General features: G+C 38.7%; 1 protein-coding gene across 2 annotated transcripts in view; it reads left to right on the top strand.

The window, feature by feature from the left end:
• Nucleotides 1–23,057, top strand: part of ANKRD50 (ankyrin repeat domain 50) — a 60,611-nt gene extending 37,554 nt beyond the window's left edge. For both annotated transcript variants that reach the window (XM_006030136.3, XM_025211716.1), the window contains exons 3-4: nt 12,202–15,752; nt 20,753–23,057. In XM_006030136.3, coding sequence (XP_006030198.2) covers nt 12,202–15,473 — 3,272 coding nt within the window. In that variant the 3' untranslated portion in view covers nt 15,474–15,752; nt 20,753–23,057. The remainder of the gene's footprint in view (nt 1–12,201; nt 15,753–20,752) is intronic.
• The last annotated feature ends 6 nt before the right edge of the window (nt 23,058–23,063 follow it).

Below are 23,063 nucleotides of genomic sequence, written 5' to 3'. Positions count from 1 at the left end.
GGCGTGGGGCATGGCCGGGGAGTGTAGCTTGGCTCTGACTGGCCACAGGGATTGGGGATTGACAGGGGGAGGGTGGCTATATTATTGGCCACTGCTCCCCCACTGCCAAATTTCTGGACCCATGGAGAGTCCCATGGGGGATGACTCCCCTGGCCGCATTTGGCCTTTGGGCTAGAGGTTGAGCATGCTTAGAGTAACTAATAGCAATAAGAGCTGGTTACAGTTTGTCAGCTGGAATTAATGCAGGATGAAAGACATACTTTCAGTGAGTTTTACAGATATTTCATCACAGCGAAGGAATGATGAGATTCCTTTCCATTCCAGGCTAGGAAAGGTGATATGCTGCTGTAGGCACAGATTCTTCTGGTTTTTCCCCTTCAAGCTTGGCCCTAACCCTACCATTCTGCCAGTACCTTAGTTCTGCCTGCATGCCATTGTAGAGTAGTCACCAGCAGGAGTCGGACCAAAATCTTCTTGTCCGGCTAGTCACTGATCCAAAGGATGGAAGCCATACTGATCTCAGATTTAACAAGATCTTATTTACAAAAAAGAGAAATTCCAGATCACACTGTATCATGTTACAGGCAGTCCTCGACTTACAACATTTTGAGTTACATTTTGCACTTACAACATTTATAGATTGATAGCCTATTTCAACTTTACAATGCCAGTTTCAACTTACAACGCTTGATCCGATGCAATGCCATGCCAGCGAAGAAGTTCTCTGCATCACTCATCTCCCTGGAGAATTTGTCCAAACTTCCTTGGACACTTTCTTTAAGAAATCAGACAAGACTCTAGAAAAACCTGCAGCCAAGACTCCTGACAAGACTCCAGCCAAGAACCCTTCCAAAAGTCCAACCAAGAGCCCTTCAAAGTGTCCAGCAAAGTCACCTCAAAGAAGTCCTTCCAAATCAATATGATTATATTTACTATATAAATATATTAATGTAGCTATATTAGTCATTATAATTGATCGAGTTCAAAATTCTGGGGTACTTTTGGTGTAAATAGTGTATCGGGCCTTGGTTCAGAAACCAATCCCCCATTTATAACAGTGTTTCTCATGAGAAAATTGGTTCCGAGTTACAATGTTTCGACTTAAGATGCGGTTTTCAGGAACCAATTGTGTCATAGATCCGAGGACTGCTTGTATTTACAGGTTCAGGTTCACCAAGTGGTATCCCTAAGAGCATGTTTCAGGCTTAGGTATGTGGCCTTTTGTATTTATGAGTTCTAGATGTGGCTGTAAGCTTTGTATCATTTCTGTTCTTGCTATGGGAATGTGCAGCCCAAATGATGGAAGAAGCAACAAGATATTATGTTAACAAGAAGGAGCAAAATTATTTAATTTTTCTGGGACTGAGGCATTTATTATTAAATTAAGCAATGTCTCTACATAGTCCAAGCTTGCAAAATGCCTTAGTGAATCAGTTCAGCAGACAAATAAACTATCAAACATTTGATTCTGTAGAATATCTTTCATGAGTATGAGGCTACTTGAAAATAATTATTTTGACTGAAGAGCAGAACACAGTGCCAGCTTCTTACATCTTGTGAACTACCTGAGCAGCCCAGAGGAAACTCCAGACAAGATTTAGCCTCAATGAATGAGATGCCCACAGCCTGCATTGTTGTTACTCATGTCTGATGAACTTTTCACTTCAGCCTCCCATGACATCTATGTGTTCTGTCTGGAGTTTTGCAAAACTAAAATCCAGTCTGGCTGTCTGGAGTCTAGCAGGCTAAAAGCTACCAAAAAGGCTGTTCTGCCAAAAGCTGGAAAACCTTGGTTTATAGCAGAAAACTTTCACTGTACTTAAGAAACAATATGGAAAAGGTTTTCTATTTGAGCAGCTCAGTGCTGTGTCTAACTCAGAGACACCTATTTTATTATCTTAGACTACCTACTATCCTTAAATCCATTAGGATTATCCATCAGCTCCTTGAGGGTGAATTAGCAGCAATATCTGGATGTTTTCTTATTCAGGCTCACAACATTCCCTTCCCCACCCCACTATTTTTAGTGGCTAGATTTAACAAGGGCCTTGTTTATCTGTTTTCCCAGATTAAAAATGTCCTCCTGTGATCTCAATTTAGTATTAAGAGATTTGACAGGACTTCTTTTTGTTCCTCCCAGCCTATTCTTTACACCTCCAAAAAGTGAAGACCCACATATTAAGGGTGTATACAACTAACTAAAATTTGGGGAATTTCAAACTTTTTGGTAACATATAGTAAAAAACACAACCATTCAACTACTGCTAATTGTCGGTTTGAGAAATGAGATTTTCCCCCTTTTCAGTTGTCTACTTCACAGCATAAAGTAGCTTGAGACTAGGTTTTAAGAGAGGTTCTTTCATGAAAAGACAACCAAAGATGTCCTACAGTTTCTATCAAAGAGTAAAAACAAAAAAAAAAACTTTAAAGTAGTTTCATGTTATTGGAAGAGCTTCAGAGGTGGGAGGCTTAACTGTGAACTGTACAATTTAATTATAAGATACCATTTTTCTCAAATATCTTTATATTTGTAAAATATATCTACTGTTATACTAAAGTTTAAAAACATTCACACACATGCAAAGAGGCTAAAACACAGCAAAATGTTCCTAGTTGGTGCACAGGTGTAACTTTTAATTAGCTATTTGATTTTTTGCTTCCCTCCCTGCTCTGATTAACATGGCAAATGTTTACTTAAATGAGGTTCTGTTTTCTTTTAAAAGAAAAGAAACTTACACTTCTTAACTGTAAACAATTGGTAGGTAGTTAATAGATTTGTGTAGGATATGATTAGCGTGTAGAAGGTATATTATGCTGTAAATTTGCAGATACAAAAATTAATGCAGCATTTCATTTTTCAGGTGGACATTATTCTGTTTCGTGCATATTTCCTTATGAGATTGTGTTTGTATAAATACCTAATTGAGATCTTGCTTAGATCAGCCACTTAAATTATTCATATCTAAAATATGTCCGCATTTGTTTATCATGTAGATTAAATATTTAAGATCTATTTGGTGAAGTGAACAAAATATATTTAAAAATTAGTTTAAAAGTCCATGTAGAACTAAAATAAAAATATCCATGCTAGGAAAAATTAAGTATTTAATGTAGTCTATATAAATAGCACATATTTGTTGTATAAGGGTCTGAAAGGGGTGGTTTATTCTTAAAGTATGTATATAGCTGGAAAAAAAATTTCAGTGACCCAAGAACTCAGTAGGATGCCAGAAAAACTATATTTAGAATGGGTTTACAGAGCTAGCAAGACATTTAATAAATTGGGGAAATGTATATTGGAGTTCCCATTGGGTAGAAAATGATGTGTGTTAAGAAAAATGTGAACAATGTGAAAGCAGGGTCGTGGGACTATAAGTTGTCTGCTACTTTCCTGTTTTTGCTGAGCTTAAGATATTCGTGGGAATGTATCTGAAACAAAATGAGCTTTCTCATAATGTTTTGATGCTTCTCATCCATGGAAGCCTAATAATGAAGTGACTTATTGTGTCTAATGCTGTTGGAAAACAAGTTTGTAGGATTTTTGTTTAGACAAGTAAAATACCTTTTTGTAGATAAATGTTTAGACAAAAATGTTTTGTTTGACTTGGGTCTTAGGTAGTGACAGATATTTTAGAATCTAATTTAATTCTTCTACTTTTGCCTGTCCCTCTATAAAGCTTTTTAAAATTGTTTTACTGAATGAGATTTATTTTTGTAAAGTACTTGTTTGGGGGTTAACTTATTCGGCACAATTTAATTAAGTTGCTTGCTCAGATTACCTTGAAATATGGTGTACTTTAACTGGGATATAGGATAAGATTAGTGTTAGAAATTTAGGCTAACAAACAAGAGATTTCTAAGATACTTCCCTGAAAAACAGAACCAAAAGTAGCTCTTTTTTAATGTTGGCAGATTCTTGCACTTTTTTCTAACTAAAACTCTTGTTCTGCTTGTGCCCAACATAGTTTCAGTCTCTCAGGTTTGCTCCCCCCCACACACACACACACACGGCCTCCAATATCTTTTTGACAACACAACATTGAATTCAGTATTCAAAAGAGAGCTTGAGAACAGGTAAATCAAGCCAGGTAGCTTATATTGCTATATCTGTTGACTTGGATAGCTTATATAGCACATGCCTGGACTGAATGAACCCCAAAGGGTTCCTAGGCTAAAAGTTTTTGTATGAGCTAAGTGGCTCAAGGAACTATGAAATAGCCATTGAACCTGATCTATAGCCAACCAGTGTCAGGGCAAAGTGGACTCTTGATAAAAATCAGAAGGTGAGGAGGACTAGGGGGAGGAGACTGATTTGTGTTCTTTTGTTTCCTTTGTCAGAAAGGAATATTTTATTTCAGTGGTGCCCAACCTTTTCATCTGGTGGGCCAGTTGAGCAGTGTCTGGTCCATATACAGGTTGGTTTGTGGTCCCAGTCAGGCACCCAGGGCAGACACATGGGCCCATCTGGCTGCACAGAGGGAAGGCAGGGGGACAATCCAGCCCCATCTGACCGTGCAGGGAAAGGGGGCTTAGCCTAGCCCTGGCCTGGCTCTGTGGGAGGCAGGAGGAAGGGGCATGGTTTGGCCCAATCTGGCTGTGCAGAGGGGAGTGGGTATGTCCTTGCTTCAACCTCCCACAGGGAGCTTGAAAATTTGGAAGTGGAGGATGGAGGCACTATTGCCACTGCTCCCCTCTCTCTCCCTTCCTACTCTCCACCCCCTTGCCAAATTGCCTACCTGTAGGGAGTCCTGCTGGCCAGAGTTTGAGCACTCCTGTTTTATTTTAATGAAATACAATCCAAGTACTACAGAAAATTCAGACAGTGTTACAAGCATTTTTAAAAACTTAAATTACTTGGCCATACATGGTGGGAGAGGAAGGAAATTAACAGATGTAATAATGAAGGAAGAATGAGGGAGAGTTTGAGGCTATGACTAGGAGACAGGATTATGGAGAGGAGAGAAGAAGAATGTGAATGGTAGGGGAAGAGAGAAATCTTGGGGATCAAGGGAAGGTGTGAAGATTAGGGGATTAGGTAGGTGGCATTGTGAGTAGAGGAGAATGGGGATAGGGGTTTAAGTCCCTATTCTGTCCTTACACGATTTACTGGCACTGGGGGTCACTGCCTTTCCAAATGCCATGAGCCTCTCTAACTTCTCCTCTAGGTGAACTCAGATCTGCTGAAGAGAGAGATCCTTTTAGATGGAATCTGTCCCCTTCTCCCTGCTTCCACGTGGGAACCAGTTTTAGGGAGGGAGAGGTTTCCATTCTATGTAGGTGTCTGAGTCCCTCTGCCTCCTGTGCAGGTGCTGGGATTTGGGGAGGCATTTCTCCCCTGTTGTGGTCTGAGTCCTCTGCATCCTCTGAGTCCTTCTGGACAAGAGGGATGGGGAAGGAAGAAGGGGATGGGGGAGAGAAAGAGAGAGACAAGTCTTTTATGGGCTTAAATCTGTCAGGATTTTGGGACAGAGATCATGTCTGATATCTCTTATCAACCCTGTTACTACTTGTATGCTCCAAAAAATTCAGTGCACAACTGTAGTCCCCATTCCACTGTAATGAAGTATGCACAAAACAGGGCTAGATGCTTAGGAATTGTGTCATCCCTTACCTTTACCAAACTACAGTAGAATCTCAGCTGCAAAACAAGATAATAAACCTATGTAAATGAGCACTAATTCCTATAAAACATTTTTTTTACGTAAACAATGAAAAGTTTAAATGACAAAAAATGTTAGTCCAGAGTTAAGATTGCATGGCAGTACTTTGTGCCTTTCCTGAACTTCTCAAGTATCTAAATCTCTTTGGGCTTAAATACCCGACAGGGTCAATCCTACCCATTATTCTACCCATTATATCCAGGGCACTTTAAGCATGATGCAGTCTATTTTTATATGATATTTAAGAATGGTGATAAAAAAGGGGGTGGACGCTTATTCTTCCCAGTTTCTATGGATAGGAAGGATATTAGGGCCCCTATTGTGTCACACATTCAGTTAAAACTAGAACAGATGCACATTCAAGCAATTTAGCTCATGTTAAGTTCTCAAATCCGAATTAATAAAACATGAAAACCTTCTTTAATTTACTTCCTCTTTCTTTTTAAATTCTTTTTTTTTACTTCTTTTTATTTTCTCCTTCAATGGCTGATTTCCTTCATTTCACCACCCTTCCATCACCCCCATTTCCTTTCCACTTCTCATTTCATTTTCAACCCCCCATGCCATTAACTCTCCACCTCCCAGCTTCATGCTGCCACCTCCTTCAACCCATCTCTCACCTCCATCTAGCGCAGGGATAGAAGCCTGTCCTGGCTCGCCAGCCCTGTAGTAGCAACTCAAAGCTGTAGCTTCTAGTCAGGCTCCTGCTCTCTAGCCCTCTAATAGCAAGTCACAGCTGTGCAGGTTGGGGACAGCAGCTCAAAATGCAATGTGTAACAAAGCCCTTATCTCCTAAATACATACTAACTTTAATAGGTCACTACACTCCAGTGATTTGTACCTGTCACAAGTGAATATGTGACACCATTCTAAGAATAATGACGTTACTCCATTTTTAGCTAAAACATCTTTCTCACTCTAGCACAACACTTGCTTGTTGGAAGCAATCTTCTGCTGCATCTAACAGTGACTTTAGGGTCAGTCCTAAACTCATTTCCTGCCAAAAGCAGGGAAACTACATCCTTTCCATCAGATAACCAAATATGTGGTGACTATATTGGCACAGAGACTCTTTACTGCCAATACTCACCATAGATGAGAACTTGATTTTAGGTCTCTGAAGAATAACGGCAGGGAGGAAAAAATGGGCTTGTCAGGGCTGTTCATCCTTCTAATACATGAGGGTGAAAAGAGATGATACACATTCATTCATTACTGAATGGGAGTGTAGTTCTTTCCTCTTCTAGCAATTTAATCAGTTCTGTTTCAGTTCCCTCAACTAATTCTCTTCTCATTTTAACACTTTTCTTCCCATCCCCAATTATCAGTCATCTTCCCCATTGTAGGTGTTATCTTTCAGCAGCATCATTTCAGAACTTCAGTGTCTGCCTCAGCTCTTCTCTCCCAAGTGGATTTGGAGCACTTCCCAGATAAGATCTTCTTCTCTTCTGTTTCTAGCTGTTCGACTTGCAGTGTGACTTTCTAGTCCATGGGGAGGGCCTCCATACTGCCTCCAACAATTTCCTTTCCTTAGAATCACTGGAGCTTTTGGAATCTTTATTTCCTTTGATGGCGGGGATTAAGAAGATTGTGTACTTTTTGTTTCCTAGCTTGCAGGAGGGAACTGCTTCAGCTGGTCAGGAGGCGTCAGCCTCTGGTCAGGAGGAGCAGAAGGTTACCTTAGAAAGCCAGATAATAAAGAACTAGAGAGAAGCGACTAACAGATTTATCTTCCCGTGCATTCACTCAGCTGAGTGGAATAGCACTTCCCTGTACAGACCTGGCAGTGTGACAGACATGACTATACTCATTATGTGATTTATGCAATATTTAAGTTTTCCTAGTGTATGGTAGAAACTTCCTTTTCTTTTAAAATGAAAGGCTAGAGTCTGCAGAAACTAATTACATTGGTTGTACTCAGTCAAGGAAATTTGTTGCTTGACATGGGCAAATGAGGTTTTGCAACATTGGGTACAGAATATTTTAATATGTAGTATATAATGCAGCTCCAGGATTGTAAATCAGTAATGAATCACCCCATTCAGCAGAACATCTTAAGACATTATTTAAAGCAGACTTTTGATGGACTATGGCATATATAGATAGTGTTTACAATTTATAGTCTTTGAAGGTTTCAAAAAATTTGCTTTTCATTTAGGAAAAGATCCTGAAACGGCAATTATGTTTTGTTTCGTTTTCTTTCTCCTCTGCTCTTCACGTTTTTTTCAGTCTGCAAGGTAAAGCACTATTATTTGTGTAGTTTGGGTATGAAAAGTGGCTATATAAAATTAGGACTTCATTACTCAACAGATTTGTGTCAACAGACTTATTGTTTAAAAAAGGTTACTGTTCCATTGACGTTACTGCTGTTAGTCTTATGGAGTTAGCATAGTTAGTGGAGAGAAGTGAACTGTGTTCTTCCTTGACCAGTGCTGACAAAATTGTGCACAAAATTCTTGTCAACAATATTTGTGCAAATAAAAGCAAAAGGGCTGAGCAGAAAACAAAGGGGCTAGTTTAAGGTCCAGAACCTTTAGTAAAGATGCTCAAGAAGGAAAGAGGGCAGCTCCATTCTTAGCTCCTCAGCAGAATTTGCAGTTAGAACCATGATCTGAGCAGATTATTCTGAAACTCATTTTTAACATAATAAACATAGGTCTAAACAAGGCCATTTTTCAAAGTAGTATTTTAAAGTATTTGCTCCTTGGAGGTATGGCCAAAGTTGGACTGAATTGGATGCCGCATGATTGCTTGTACCCCAGATCATTTGGGTTTTAACAACTGTTTTTGGTTTGAAAAGGAAAAGATTTTTGGGCAAATTCGCTGACTAAGGAAATACGTACAAGTTGCTACACTGGAGGGATTAGGTTATTTTCTGTTCCTGGAGTGGCGAAGTACAGTTCTGGCCTAAAATATATCTTTTAACTGAGCAATGTAAATTACTGTTTCTCTGACTTCTGTAGCTTCTCAGATTTCTGTAGTTTCCAGAATAGTGTCTCACAAACAATGAAATGTTTTATTAAAAAAAAAAATGGTGCATGTATAGCAAATGTAAAACTTAGCACTGTTGAAACCATGTTTTCAATAAGAGACCTTGGTAATGCATGTAATTATAAATCACATGTCTCCATTCTACCTGCCTGTTACACTCTTGGGAGCATGGAGGCTACTGTAATTTGCAAGAATATTTTTCATTTGTTTTTAAGAATAGCATGTTTGTATAGAGAATAATTTCCATTCTTCCTTTCATGAATAAACAGGAAGATAACTGAGAGAAACTTGGTTCCATTATAATGGGTCACATATCTAAGAAGGGGGGGGGGTGATTTTTTTGTTCTTTTTATATACATCTCTCACGTTCATTTGCAGAAGCATATTCTGTGCAATTTCCAATGTTTCCTTTCAATATTTTAAGGACTTTTAGGGAAAATAAGATGATCATCCTATCATCTATGGATTGTATTTATATTTACCTTTAGAATGGTCCATATTATTATGCCTTCATTAAGCATCATTTCTTCTAATATGAACAGTCTTTTCGAATACCAGAGTTGTCTGAATTGTTTTCAAGAAGCTATTTCATGAAATATTAAAACTGTATTCTTTCTGAAATTTGCACTGTATTTTGTTCTGAGCATTAATGTATACTAAAATTTTATTTTTCAGAAGGCAGCACTGCTAATTGCAGTTGTCCTTATCCCATTCATCAATGTAAACATTCAGATTTGTCTACATTTTCTTTAAACTTGTATAGAAGTTTGACATTTGCTAAAAGCAGCTATCAGCCAGCAGATCAAAGTTTCTAGGTATTCTTGTGGGGAAGGCTTGAAATATTTATCTAGGTCTTTATTAAACATCTGCATAAGAGCAAACAGCATACAAAGCAGATACCAGTATTACATATAAATAAGGGGGAAAAACAACTATTTTTATTCCACTGGGTAATATTTAGATCCTTGTTTTTACTGTTTTAAACTGGATTTTATTAGATAGCCCCAGGCTTGCTAAGACTTGAGCACAAAATTTGTTACAGATTCAAAAAGCTTAAGGCCAGAAGGGACCATTAGATCATCTAGTCTGACCTTATGTGTATTAAAGGCTGCTAAATTTCACTCAGCAACCGTTGCATCAAACCTAATAACTTGTTTGGCTAGTGTCTCCAAGAGGCATACCTAATCTTGATTGAAAGTATCGATAGGATAATCACACATTTCCTTAATAGTTTATTTTATTATTTAATCACCCTTGTTAAGAAAAATACTTTGCTTCACCTTCTAGCCATTGGTTCTTATTATCTCTTTGTCTAGTACATTAAAAATATCTTGCACCTGCTACTTCTCCCCATAAAGTGATTTGTGTAGCTATCAAGTCACCTGTCATTTTTTTTGATACACGAAGCAAATTAAGCTCTTCAAGTGTCATGCTGTAATGCAGTTTCTCTAGCCTTGAAATTATTTCAGTGGTTGTTTTCTTTTTTTCCTCTTATTTTTCATCATCCTTTTTAACGTATATACTAGGGCTGCTTGCAGACGTTAAAAAAATCAAACAAAAAAAAGGGCTTAACCAAAGCAACAGCACATTATTTCAGCCTGGCTCTGCAGCATCTGTATAGATTGGGCGCTTCAACAGGGCTTTTGGCGCTTTTAGCTAAAAGCTGGTTCAGTCAGTTATTAGATAAGAGCACCAAAAAAGCCCCACTAAAGCACTTGATCTATACAGATGTCAGGCAAGCTGGGTCCAACGAAGGTGCTGCCTCTCCTGGGCATGCGTGGGTTTAAAGTAAAACGCCAGGTTCTTTTTTTTTAAATATCTGAATGCAGCCTTTAATTCTAGTGTATTATCAGTATGGGTCTGAACAATATCATATGAAATCGCATCCCTGTACTTACTCATTGTTTTCCTGTTTATACATCAGAGTATCACATTTTTGCCACATAATTGCACTGGGAGTTCATGACTTGGAACCTACCTAAATTGTGGTTTTGTGAATTTTGTGGAAACTGCATAAAACAGTATTGTTCATAGTTGCTGGGAAATCCAGCACTGGCTGCAATTTCCCACAAAATTGACCCCCCAAAAAGCAGTAGTGATGCAGAATGAGTGAAGGCACCCTCTGCCAATCAGGGCCACCGTAAAATGCTTATGAAGTTGGCTCTGTGGTCCATGAAAAACCTTTTATCTCGCTGTGACTTAGGTAGGTCCCTATTAAAGAGGAATTGAATTGCTTTTCCTTTTTTGAGTCTCTGCTTTCTAGGGTATGAATCCCCATTTTACAGACATGGCCTGTATTCCTTACTCCTACTTGCTTAATTTATGTTTGTGTTAACGCACATTTCAATGGACTTAAGTTACCAAGAGTTATAGATTTCTTTGGACGACTGCCTTATCCACATTATACTTACCACTCCATCAGTCTTTGTGTCCTCTGCAAATTTGGTCAGTGATGTAATATTTATCAGGAAAATGTTGAATAGAGTGAAACCTAATTCCTGTCCTTGTGGAACCCAACCAGAATCATTCACATTTGATGACAGTTTCACACTGACTACTATTTTTTGAGACCTGTCAGCCAGTTCTGAATCTATCCATTGTGTGTTTTATTGATGTTGCATAGTGCTTATTTTTAATTGGGTGGTATATAGTACAAAAGGAAATGCTTTTCAGAAACGTGAGCACACTATGTCTTTACAGTTACTTTCATTAACCATACCTGTAATTTCATCAAACAGTTAAAATCAGGTTTATTTGATAAGGCCTATTTTGCATAAAATCATATTAATCGGAATTATTATATTGCTAGCCTTATTATTTTATCAGTTGTATCCTGTATCAGCACTTGTGTAATTTGGCATGGAATTGATGAAACTAAATTATAGTTACCTCATCCTGTTTGCCATTCTTTGAATATTGGCACAGTAATAGCACTCTTCTAGTCTTTCAGAATTTGCATCATGTTTTAAACTTCATTAAAATTAATATCACTGTACCAGATGTCATCTCAATCAACTCTTCTAGGATTCTTGAGCATAAATTTTACAGGCCTGGTGATTTAAAAAATATTTCTTCCTAGTCGGTGTTGCCTGTCATCTTCTTCAATATTAGCCTTGGTGCTCTTTCTTTTCCTTTTTCTAAATTGCTCAAACTTCAGAATTAGACAGTGTTGTAGCTGTTAAAGGATGCATGTCATTATTTCATAGTTGTGATAATGTATTCATGTGCTTTTAAGGTACCTGACATTTTCTTAAAGACAGAAAACACCTGACTTCAATATCCTATTTAAGAATGTTTCTTTATGTATACTTTTTGTGTTCGTAGAGTATGATACAATATGTATTAGAGGTACAGTATCATAGTAAAATTCTCAGCCTCTTTAGGTTTAGCATCTGTGGTATGATAAATGCATTGTTGTTGTTCATACTCCCCAGACTTCCTATCCAAAAGTCTTCCTTTTTGAGAGTCTTGAATGATCAAAACCATTCTGAAGCTAAACCTGAAAAAATATTTATTGAACTTTATCCCTTTTTTTTTGTCTTTTTAATAGGTTTTCGAAAAATAAGTCTGGATGATCTCCGAAAGGCATATATTGTGAAAGATGTGCAACAATATATTCTCCATCGTCTAGATCAAGAAGAAGCGCTGAGACAGCATCTTACTAAAGAAACTGCAGAAATGTTGAACCAGCTTCACATCAAAAGTAGTGGTTGCTTTTTGTATCTAGAACGCGTTCTAGATGGAGTTGTAGAAAATTTTATTATGCTAAGAGAGATCCGTGACATTCCTGGAACGTTAAATGGCCTATATCTCTGGCTCTGTCAAAGACTTTTTGTGAGAAAACAATTTGCAAAGGTGCAGCCTATTCTGAACGTGATTCTTGCAGCTTGTAGGCCACTGACCACAACAGAATTGTATCACGCAGTGTGGACCAAAAACATGACATTGACTATGGAAGATTTTCAACGCAAATTAGATGTTCTATCAAAAGTTCTTGTTGATGGGCTAGGAAATACAAAAATTTTGTTTCACTACAGTTTTGCAGAATGGCTGCTGGATGTAAAGCACTGTACGCAGAAATACTTGTGTAATGCCGCAGAAGGACATAGAATGCTAGCAATGAGTTATACCTGTCGAGCCAAGGATTTGACACCGTTAGAAGCCCAAGAATTTGCATTGCATCTAATTAACTCAAATTTGCAGTTAGAGACTTCTGAGTTGGCTTTGTGGATGATATGGAACGGCACACCTGTCAAAGACTCTTTATCCACTTTAATCCCTAAAGAACAGGAAGTACTGCAGCTGCTAGTAAAAGCTGGTGCTCATGTCAACAGTGAAGATGACCGAACATCTTGCATTGTACGGCAGGCTCTGGAAAGAGAAGATTCCATTAGGACTCTGTTAGATAATGGAGCATCAGTTAACCAGTGTGATTCAAATGGGAGAACACTCTTGGCAAATGCTGCATATAGTGGCAATCTTGATGTAGTTAATTTACTTGTTTCTAGGGGAGCAGATTTAGAAATAGAAGATACTCACGGGCAAACAGCACTTACTTTAGCTGCTCGACAAGGACATACCAAGGTTGTTAATTGTTTGATTGGATGTGGGGCTAATGTGAATCACACTGATCATGATGGTTGGACAGCATTACGGTCTGCAGCTTGGGGGGGTCACACTGAAGTGGTTTCTGCACTTCTTTACGCTGGAGTAAAAGTGGACTGTGCAGATGCTGACAGTCGAACAGCCTTAAGAGCAGCAGCCTGGGGAGGACATGAAGATATAGTTCTGAATTTGCTACAGCATGGTGCTGAAGTCAACAAAGCTGATAATGAAGGTCGAACAGCTTTGATTGCAGCAGCATATATGGGCCACAAAGAGATTGTGGAGCACCTGCTGGACCATGGTGCAGAAGTAAATCATGAGGACGTGGATGGAAGGACTGCTCTGTCTGTTGCTGCACTTTGTGTACCTGCTAGTAAGGGACATGCTTCAGTAGTTAGCCTTTTAATTGACCGTGGTGCTGAAGTTGATCATTGTGACAAAGATGGTATGACTCCATTGCTGGTAGCTGCGTATGAAGGACATGTAGATGTTGTTGACTTACTTTTAGAAGGTGGAGCTGATGTGGATCATACTGACAACAATGGTCGTACACCCCTTCTTGCAGCAGCCTCCATGGGCCATGCTTCAGTTGTAAATACTCTTTTATTTTGGGGTGCAGCTGTAGATAGCATTGATAGCGAAGGGCGAACAGTCCTTAGTATAGCCTCTGCACAAGGTAATGTTGAAGTAGTGCGTACTCTGCTGGACAGAGGGCTAGATGAAAATCATAGAGATGATGCTGGATGGACACCTTTGCACATGGCAGCTTTTGAAGGCCACAGGCTGATATGCGAAGCACTTATAGAACAAGGTGCTAGAACAAATGAAATTGATAATGATGGGCGTATACCTTTCATACTGGCTGCACAAGAAGGTCACTATGATTGTGTACAGATATTACTGGAAAATAAATCTAACCTTGATCAGAGAGGCTATGATGGGAGAAATGCTCTCCGTGTTGCTGCCCTAGAAGGTCACAGAGATATAGTTGAACTGCTTCTTAGCCATGGAGCAGATGTGAACTACAAAGATGCTGATGGTCGGCCAACTCTCTATATCTTGGCTTTAGAAAATCAGCTTACCATGGCTGAGTATTTTTTAGAAAATGGTGCAAATGTAGAAGCAAGTGATGCTGAGGGAAGGACCGCACTTCATGTTTCCTGCTGGCAGGGCCATTTGGAGATGGTGCAGTTACTGATAACATACCATGCAGATGTAAATGCTGCAGATAATGAGAAGAGGTCTGCTTTGCAATCTGCTGCATGGCAAGGTCATGTGAAGGTAGTTCAGCTTTTGATTGAGCATGGAGCCGTAGTTGACCATACATGTAATCAAGGTGCTACTGCACTCTGCATTGCAGCCCAAGAAGGACACATTGATGTTGTGCAAATTTTACTGGAACATGGTGCTGATCCAAATCATGCAGACCAGTTTGGACGCACTGCTATGCGTGTTGCAGCCAAAAATGGACATTCTCAAATTATTAAATTACTGGAAAAATATGGTGCATCTAGTCTAAATGGCTGCACTCCATCTCCAGTCCACACAATGGAACAAAAGCCCTTGCAGTCAGTCTCATCAAAAATGCAGTCATTAACAATAAAATCAAATAGTTCAGGGAGCACTGGTGGAGGTGATTTGCAGCCTACTATGCGTGGTTTGTCTAATGGGCCTGCTCATGCTTTCAGTTCTCCTTCAGAATCGCCAGATTCTACAGTTGACCGTCAGAAATCATCCTTATCAAATAATTCCCTGAAAAGTTCCAAAAACTCTTCTCTACGTACCACCTCATCTACAGCAACCGCACAAACAGTGCCCATTGATAGTTTCCATAGTATGTCATTTACGGAACAAATACAGCAACATTCACTGCCACGTAGCAGAAGCAGGCAGTCAATTGTTTCTCCTTCTTCCACTACTCATTCATTAAGTCAGAACCATAATTCACCAAGTAGTGAATTTGAATGGAGCCAAGTAAAACCCAGTTTGAAATCAACTAAAGCAAACAAAGGAGGGAAGACAGAAAATTCTAGCAAATCTGGCTCTGCTGGGAAAAAGATTAAGCAGAGCAGCTCCTCTCAACCAAAAGTTTTAGAATATGAAATGACTCAGTTTGATAAACGAGGACCTATTGCCAAATCTGGGACTAGTATGCCACTTAAATCAATGCCAGCAGAGCCTCAGTGCAAAATTTTAGTCCCTCCAGCTCAGCAGTAAGTTGGTCGATCTCAGCAACAATTCTTAATTCACCAACAGAGTGGGGAACAGAAGAAGAGAAATGGAATAATGACAAACCCAAATTATCATCTTCAGAGCAATCAGGTTTTTCTTGGGAGAGTTTCTGTCCCACGAACAGTACAGGACAGAGGACATCAGGAAGTTTTGGAAGGCTATCCTCCTGCAGAGACAGAATTAAGCCTTAAGCAAGCCTTAAAACTTCAGATTGAGAGCAATGACCCAAGCTTCAATTACAAAAAGGAAACACCATTGTAAAAGGTAAAACAATTGAAGGGAAGCATAGCATGTACATTTTAAATACCTTTTAATAAGTCATAGCCATGTTTTGAATGAAAATTGTAAACTGAAAGTCCTTTTTTTCTTGTGCTTTTTTTTTTTTTTTTTTTTTTTAAAATAAAACAGTCGGATGGTCAGTATTTCTTTCTTTTGAGTTGTTACAAGGTAAGGTGTCACTTTACTGCTTTTGACAAGTGACTGTAAGCAGTACGCGTTAGTCTGGGGGTTTCTTTTTTTCTGAGAAGAAGAACCCATATTAAAATACCTAGCTATATTTTCAAAGCTAACATTTTATAAAATCTGAATGCCCATCTAGATTGAAGTGTATTCATGGTTACAGATACAATTTCAAGATTCTATTGGAGCATCTTACTCATTTATAGTTAAGTATATTATATTTGTGAACTCACAGATCTTAGTAGAATATGTTTTTCTTACAAGTTGAAAATTAAATATGATTGCCTGGTCTTACAATTGCAAAAAGTACAATATAAGTTCCTTCTTTTAAAGTACCTGGTATTCCACATGTGCATAGTAATTGCCTGCTTGGAGCTCATTGGACAATGAGCTTCAGTGTTATGGGACTGGTTTTTTTGTGTATGGAACATGCTTTTGCATGCATTCATTACTGAGTATAATTGAAGAATCAAAACTAAATTAAGTGTTTCACTTTCTACATAATACATCATAAATATAAAATTTAGTGGGTTTGAATACCCTATTTGGACAAACAGTCAGTAAAGAGTTAATTTTGTTTTCTCCATCTCTGTTATTCCCCAAATCCTAATAGGGTTTGAAGTTTATTTCTTGTTTAAGGTTCCAGGATTACATTAATAACAACATTTGAACTCCAGCATCTTTCTGAAATGTGAAAGCTACTCTATGTGCATTGCCTTTTTTTCCTCATAATATTTCTTTTCACTGTTTACATGAATATTACCATTCTGACAGGCCAGATCGCTCCTTCTTAGAACAGAAGTGTTCTTGTTAGTTGGCTCAGTCTCGCAGCAAGTCAACAAAGAATTTTTGTGAACAGTAGAAGATTGAGCTTTGTTTCAAAGTCACCTGATGAGTTAGACATTCCTGAATCTTGCTTTGAGCTAGCAAAACTCAAGCATGTTTGTCCCAAGCTGTCCTGGATAATAGAAGTCATTTTTACTAACATGTATAAGTCTTATGTTATTTCTTCATTGCAAATTTATTTTTTGAGGTATATTATAAAGAAGAGAGACCCAGGACATTAGCTGTTTCCCAAAAGTCTGTGATAGATTGGCTAGTTAAGAAAAGGGACATTTTGAACCTAGATTTTCTAAACTGTTTACTATTATACAGCAAATATAGCTCTATTTTATTTCCAGTTGGTTAGTTTGGGTAAAATTTTCAAAGGCACGCACATTCCTGATCTTATTAAAAGTCAATAGGACTTAGACTCTTATGGCCCAAATTAACTTATGTTTTAAGGATGTAAGTGGCATTCAGGACTACTTATGTGGATTTCAAGCCACATAACCAGTTAATCACATCTTAAGGTGTAAACCAGCCAAATGTTCAGGGGATTAAATGTGCAATGAAACAGGAAACCAGCCACAGAGTTACTACACAAAATATGTGGAATAACTTTGTGACTAGTTTCCATCGCACCTTGAAAGCCAGATGAATGACAATTAGTAGCCTGTCGGCTGGCTCCGGAAACGCGTGGGGATAGTTCAAGCCCCTTTATGGTGCCCAGAACCAGCCAATGATCAAATCATTCTTGGCAAATTGGGACTGCCCTGGGCCTGTCCAATCAGCTGATTGTCATCAGGATTGGGACCATCCCAAGGTTCCAGCCCCAGGGTGTTCCAGATCTGTCATCAGCTGGCAGAGACCACACCAGGAATTTGAGCCCTGGGATGGTCCCTCCTAGCCAGCAGTCAGCTGATGAAATCAACGAATTGATGAAAACAATAGCTAAATGAAATCAATTACTTGAGCCCCAGAGCAGTCCCAGTCAGCTAATCCTGGAAAAGATTGGGACTGCCCAGCGGTTTTAGCCTCAGGGTGGCCCCTGCCAGCTGATGCTGAATCATGATCCCAGGCTCCTCCTGCAAGCAAGATGGTGCAAATGATCCACAGCCCCAACAATTACACCCTTTGCCATGCTACACATGCATGGCAGGAGGTGTGGTTGTGGGATGGGCATCAGATCCCTTTGTACCTTCAAATCAATGTCTCTTGGGGGTCTTAGAGTCTCTTCTCCCTGCACAACGTATCCTCTCCTTAACATGTTCAGAAAGGATCTGTTCTGGCTTTTATACTCTACTGGATCTTATTCCACCCTGGAAGGTATGCAGCTTGTTTAAATCCCGAAAATGTTAGTCACAGAACTAAAACTAATGGTTGGATGCTGGTAGTGTAGAACAGCCAAAAGGAAAAATATTGAACCAGAAGGGAAACAGGTCAGGGGCAACTTGGTGTTTCTACATTTTGCATTTCATAGTCATTAGGTAAAATGGATAGAGAGCTGCTAGCTTCCTGGGCATCCAAGAGAGGGAGATATGAGGAGGTAGGAGGACAAGGAAAAGCCAAAGCATGTGTGTTTCAGTGAGATGGCATCTGCTGTGGAAAGGTGGGGGGTGGCCCCAAGTTTTAGCCTGGACCCTTGCTTCAATATGTGCTATCTATCCATTTTGGCCAATGAATATTAAATGCAAGGTGTAGTGGTTCAGCATCAAGAGGAGGGCTGGAAAGGACACTGAATAATGCCTGACCTGAGGTTTGGTGGATAACTGTGCTGGGAAGTTAGAAAAATGTTGGTTCATACCCTCTCTGAGTGTGGTTTAGAAGCTGGTACTCTCAAATCCTAGGCAGGTGCCCTAATCACTGGGCTGTTGTGGTACCCCCCTCCATCTTGTTTTTGCCACGACATAATTGCATCCAGGTATTCACATACAGAGTTGTGTGCATGTCCATCCAAAGTGCACCCTGTAGCTGATGAACACTTATGTGTCTACACTGCATGTGGAATTGGATCACAAATTGTCCATAAGTGCCAAAAATGGTAGTTATACTGCTGGGTTAGTATCATTTGGGCATGTGAAGAGAAATAGGATTCCACCCTAAGTGTCGTCACTTCTGAAAAATGGGACTTTGTCTCCTTATTAACTAATATGTTTTGGAAAAATTTCCCTGTTCCCTTTCAATATTTTAAAAGGTTAAAGTCCTGAATATTCAGTGGCTTATTGGGTGCATCCCCACAAGTGCACATGTGCAGTTTGTGATGCCGGAAACCCTCCTGCGGCACCATAAACTTCACGTGTTTTGTGTGCATGCATTTGCCACACTGCTGATTTGCAGCGTGGCAGGTTTTTTTTGACAGCGGGAAATCCCAGTGTCAAAAAAAACACACCAAAAAAAAAGTGGCATGGCTCACGTGGCTGCAGCATGCGCCACCCAAAACCACAGCCTGGCCAGCTAGAGCCACACTCCAGCTTCCTGCCCAGATTACTGCCGCTGCAGCCCCAAGAGGCCCCTAGGACCACAGGTAAGACTGCTGGGGCCAACCCAGGTGCTGGCCTCAGCCTCCCATACCCCACCCAGGGCAATTTGCCATGCACCAGAGCGCACAATACAGGGGTGCTCCCCAGGGACAACTGGAAGTGGAACAAATTTGTGCCATTGCTATTTGTCCCTGAGGAAATGCATGCTCTCGCTTGTGAGGACATGCCCACTGTGTAATCTCTCTGTAGTGCAGGTACCCAAATACTATCCTGTAAACAATAGCTAAATGAAATCAAATGCAACATTGATTATAAGGTGTGTTGAAATCACTCAGCCATGTCATCAGAACAACACTACTGTTGCAGGAGCATAGATACAGTCATTCAACTGGTAAACTAGAATTTTTCTGTTTTAGATGTATTTAAAATATGAGGAAAGAATGTTGAAATATGAACCCGCATACAGTTAGAAACTCTAGGTTGACAAAAGCCTTACTGTATTTAGGGTAGAAACCTCCTTTTTTCCATTTAATATTTGTCCCAGCATATGGTGCATACAATGACATATGACAACTGTGGCTTTTAATATTCTTTCATCATTTCAGACAACATGGTTTTAAAAATAAAATGATTGTGTTGATAGTTGTCCCCATGGCATAGCTTCTAAAATCATGGTCCTCAACTCTTGCTGGCCCATGTGCAACAATACTGAGCAAGTAATGCGCAACAAGCAACATCCTACTTTGCTCCTCATGTGAGCCTGAAGAAACATATGCCTGTGGAAAGCAAACTGTCCTATAGCTATGACCAGTGTCAGGCAACCTCCCCAATATGCAGGTTCAGGCTATTGCTCTAAAGCAGTGGTTTTCAACCTTTTTTAATTTCTGGACCCCTAAAAACTTTTGACTAGAGGTGCCAGACCCCTTTGGAAATTCTGAATGGAGGTGCAGACCCCTTTGAATTGTAAGTGTGGGTATTCACATGCTTTTGATTGAACATGGTAATTCTTTGGTGGCTCCCTTAGGCATAGCCTGCAAACCCCCAGGGTCTATAGACCACAGGTTAAAAAACAGTGCTTTAAAGTTATCTTTTCCTTTGCCAGAAAAAATATTCTTTCACTGACCTGTAAACTAGTGTGTTTTCTGAGCCTTGCTTCACAAATTGATCTAGGTTATTATGAATGACCTGCCTGTGGAATATCATGTTGGCAAATAATATTTTACCAATGCCAGTAGTACTCCAAGGACTTCACTGCAAGCACCAGATCTTATTATTTGTTCCTTATTTTTGTATTACCTTCAAAAGTTTTAATTGTTTTGGAACCCCTCTAAATGTCTGCATGGGTATGCAGTTCTGTGCTTGTGTGTGTCAAGAAATACTATTTCAAGACCTGTAGACATTTTTATACATATCTTTTAATAGAAAATAGATATGTATTGGTATTTCTGCAGGTACTGTATGTATATGGAAAATTCTAAAATACATTTTTATTTTGTATTTTAGGCCAATTCAAGATGCTATGAATAGAAGTGCTTCTGCTGGGAATGATTAATCAGCTGGCTGGGATGAAAGCATATAATGCTTGTTAGTCCAACTATAAAACTAAGAATGTGATTATTGCAGTACAGTTACCTTAATTACTGTAATGTGCCTAAATTTTAAGGCTGCCTTCTCAATGTGTAACCCTCTGTGCTTCATAAATTTATTTTGTGTACTTTGTACTTACCACACAGAATAAGCACTTTTTTTTTAATTGCAGAAAGATACATGCTGTTTCCCCTGACAACAGCTGAAAGTTGTAAAAGGAAGGAATTTTTGATTTCCTATTACAGAATGCTTGATAAATGTGCATGTGCCACAGTGGACTGTGTATGGAAAGGCAGTGCTTTTTGTATTTATTATCCTGTGGCAAAAGAAACTAAGCATACAGTTTAAATCACATTTGCATTGCTGTAATGTATGGTCAGTTTCCTGTGTATTTCAAAAGTTCTCTCAAGAAAAAATAAGTCTTGTTACAGTATTTGATAAACTCCAGTACTTGTGTGTTCTGTCTGTAAAAACAACTCTGTTCAGAGGTAAAAAGGAGCAAGTTTATAATCACACACATACCTCTGGGACTTTTTTATTGTAAAATCTAATCTATAGAACACCAAATCTGGGTGTTATAGACTGGCTACCACTGAAGATGATAGGAACCATGTTTGTATATCCAGGGGCAAAATGTAGCCCATACTGAATAGCCCAAATTACTGTATGATAAACATTTAAGTTAATGAAGTTTTGCTTTATGCGTTTTTGTATTATGAGCTAGAATATAAGGCCTGATTCTGTGTTTGGTTACACCTTCATAAATCAGGTATAACTCTGGATAAAAACACATAAACTTTTACTTGTGTGAAACTTGCATGAGAAAGCAAAATTAGACCCACTTAGCTTGACACATGACAGTATGAATCCCCTTTCATTCCTGAAGGAGGAACATACAAAGCTCACTAATGGTTTAACTTCATCACTCATGGGTCATACAACAGTTGTTTGTTCCTGAAAATGCAAGTTATGTTATACTTTTCACTTTTATATGTCTTTGCCCTTTAGAAAATGAAAATCATTTTCTACATGAGTATTTCCTTTAAAGGCCTGAGATTAATTTTTTCTCTTGCTACAATTCAGGTCATTGCCAGAATAGTATGATACAAAGTTGTCATGATGATTTTTCATAAATGTTGAATTGGATTATGTCATCTATTCATAAATTTAGATAAATTGCCATTTAATGCTATACTTACACATTCTGGGGGGCTAAAGTCCGAACATATTATTGTCAAAATGAACAGTCATTAGAATAGACATAAATTTTGATTGTTTTGGTTTTTTTTAAGCAATGCACCTCATTCTTTACTTATGTTATTAAATGTAAAAAGAAAATCTTTTATAGTCAGGCATTCAGTGTGTAGTAAAATGTAATGTTAAAAGTTGACACACAGCAATATTTAATAATTCTGAGGTGAATGTTTCAAGTATTGAACTTCTGTCCCTGTGGGACATTTATAAAATAAACATGATGGAACTCTTGCAAAATAGCCTTAAGAATGTTAATGGCTTAATAAGGAGAGAGTGCCAGAATGTTTCAGCAAACTTGTTCTGAACCTCAAGTACAGTGCATTTGCAATACTGTGCAAGAATAAAGCATTTCTTTCTTATTAGGTGTATGTTTTGTTTCTGTAGAAAGAGTTTCCTGAAGGCTTACTTTTTCTACTGACCTTGATTGTCATTGGGACTATATTTATTTAATCTTATTGTTTTATTACAAAATGCACCTTGTGGCCAGAATGCACAGATATGGCCAGTTTCACAAGGGGCTACAATTTCCAGACAGCTTTACATTTTTGTATGGATAATATTTCCAATTGAAACAGTTGGTGGGGAAACCCAACATATTAATTAGCAAATCAACTGAAAGACCTGTTGAAAAGTTACTTTTAGAATAATGATAATAAAAAACCCAGTTCGTGCAGATTAAGTATTGTTTTGGAGTAGAGCATGAACAGCTCTATTAAAACATCCAGTTTGACAAGGGTGTGAGATATTCCATATTGCTTTTTGTGTATGATTCTATTATCATAGTTTGTTTTCTCCCATGCAAAAAACCCAAAATGAATATCCCCCAAATATTAGCAATTCCATTTGGAATTTTTAAATATTGGGTAACTTTCTGCTCTTTTACATCCATACAGTCATCTAGAAATCAGTAGGGTTGGGTGGTTGTGACTCAGCAGAGTTTTGCTAGTCAAAGTCTTTCTCTCATTCAGCTCTG

This window comes from Alligator sinensis, unplaced genomic scaffold, assembly GCF_000455745.1.
Source record: "Alligator sinensis unplaced genomic scaffold, ASM45574v1 scaffold1029_1, whole genome shotgun sequence".
NCBI lineage: Eukaryota > Metazoa > Chordata > Crocodylia > Alligatoridae > Alligator > Alligator sinensis.
The sequence above is the reverse complement of the archived record's forward strand: the minus strand, read 5'-3'. Positions and strand labels throughout refer to the sequence as shown.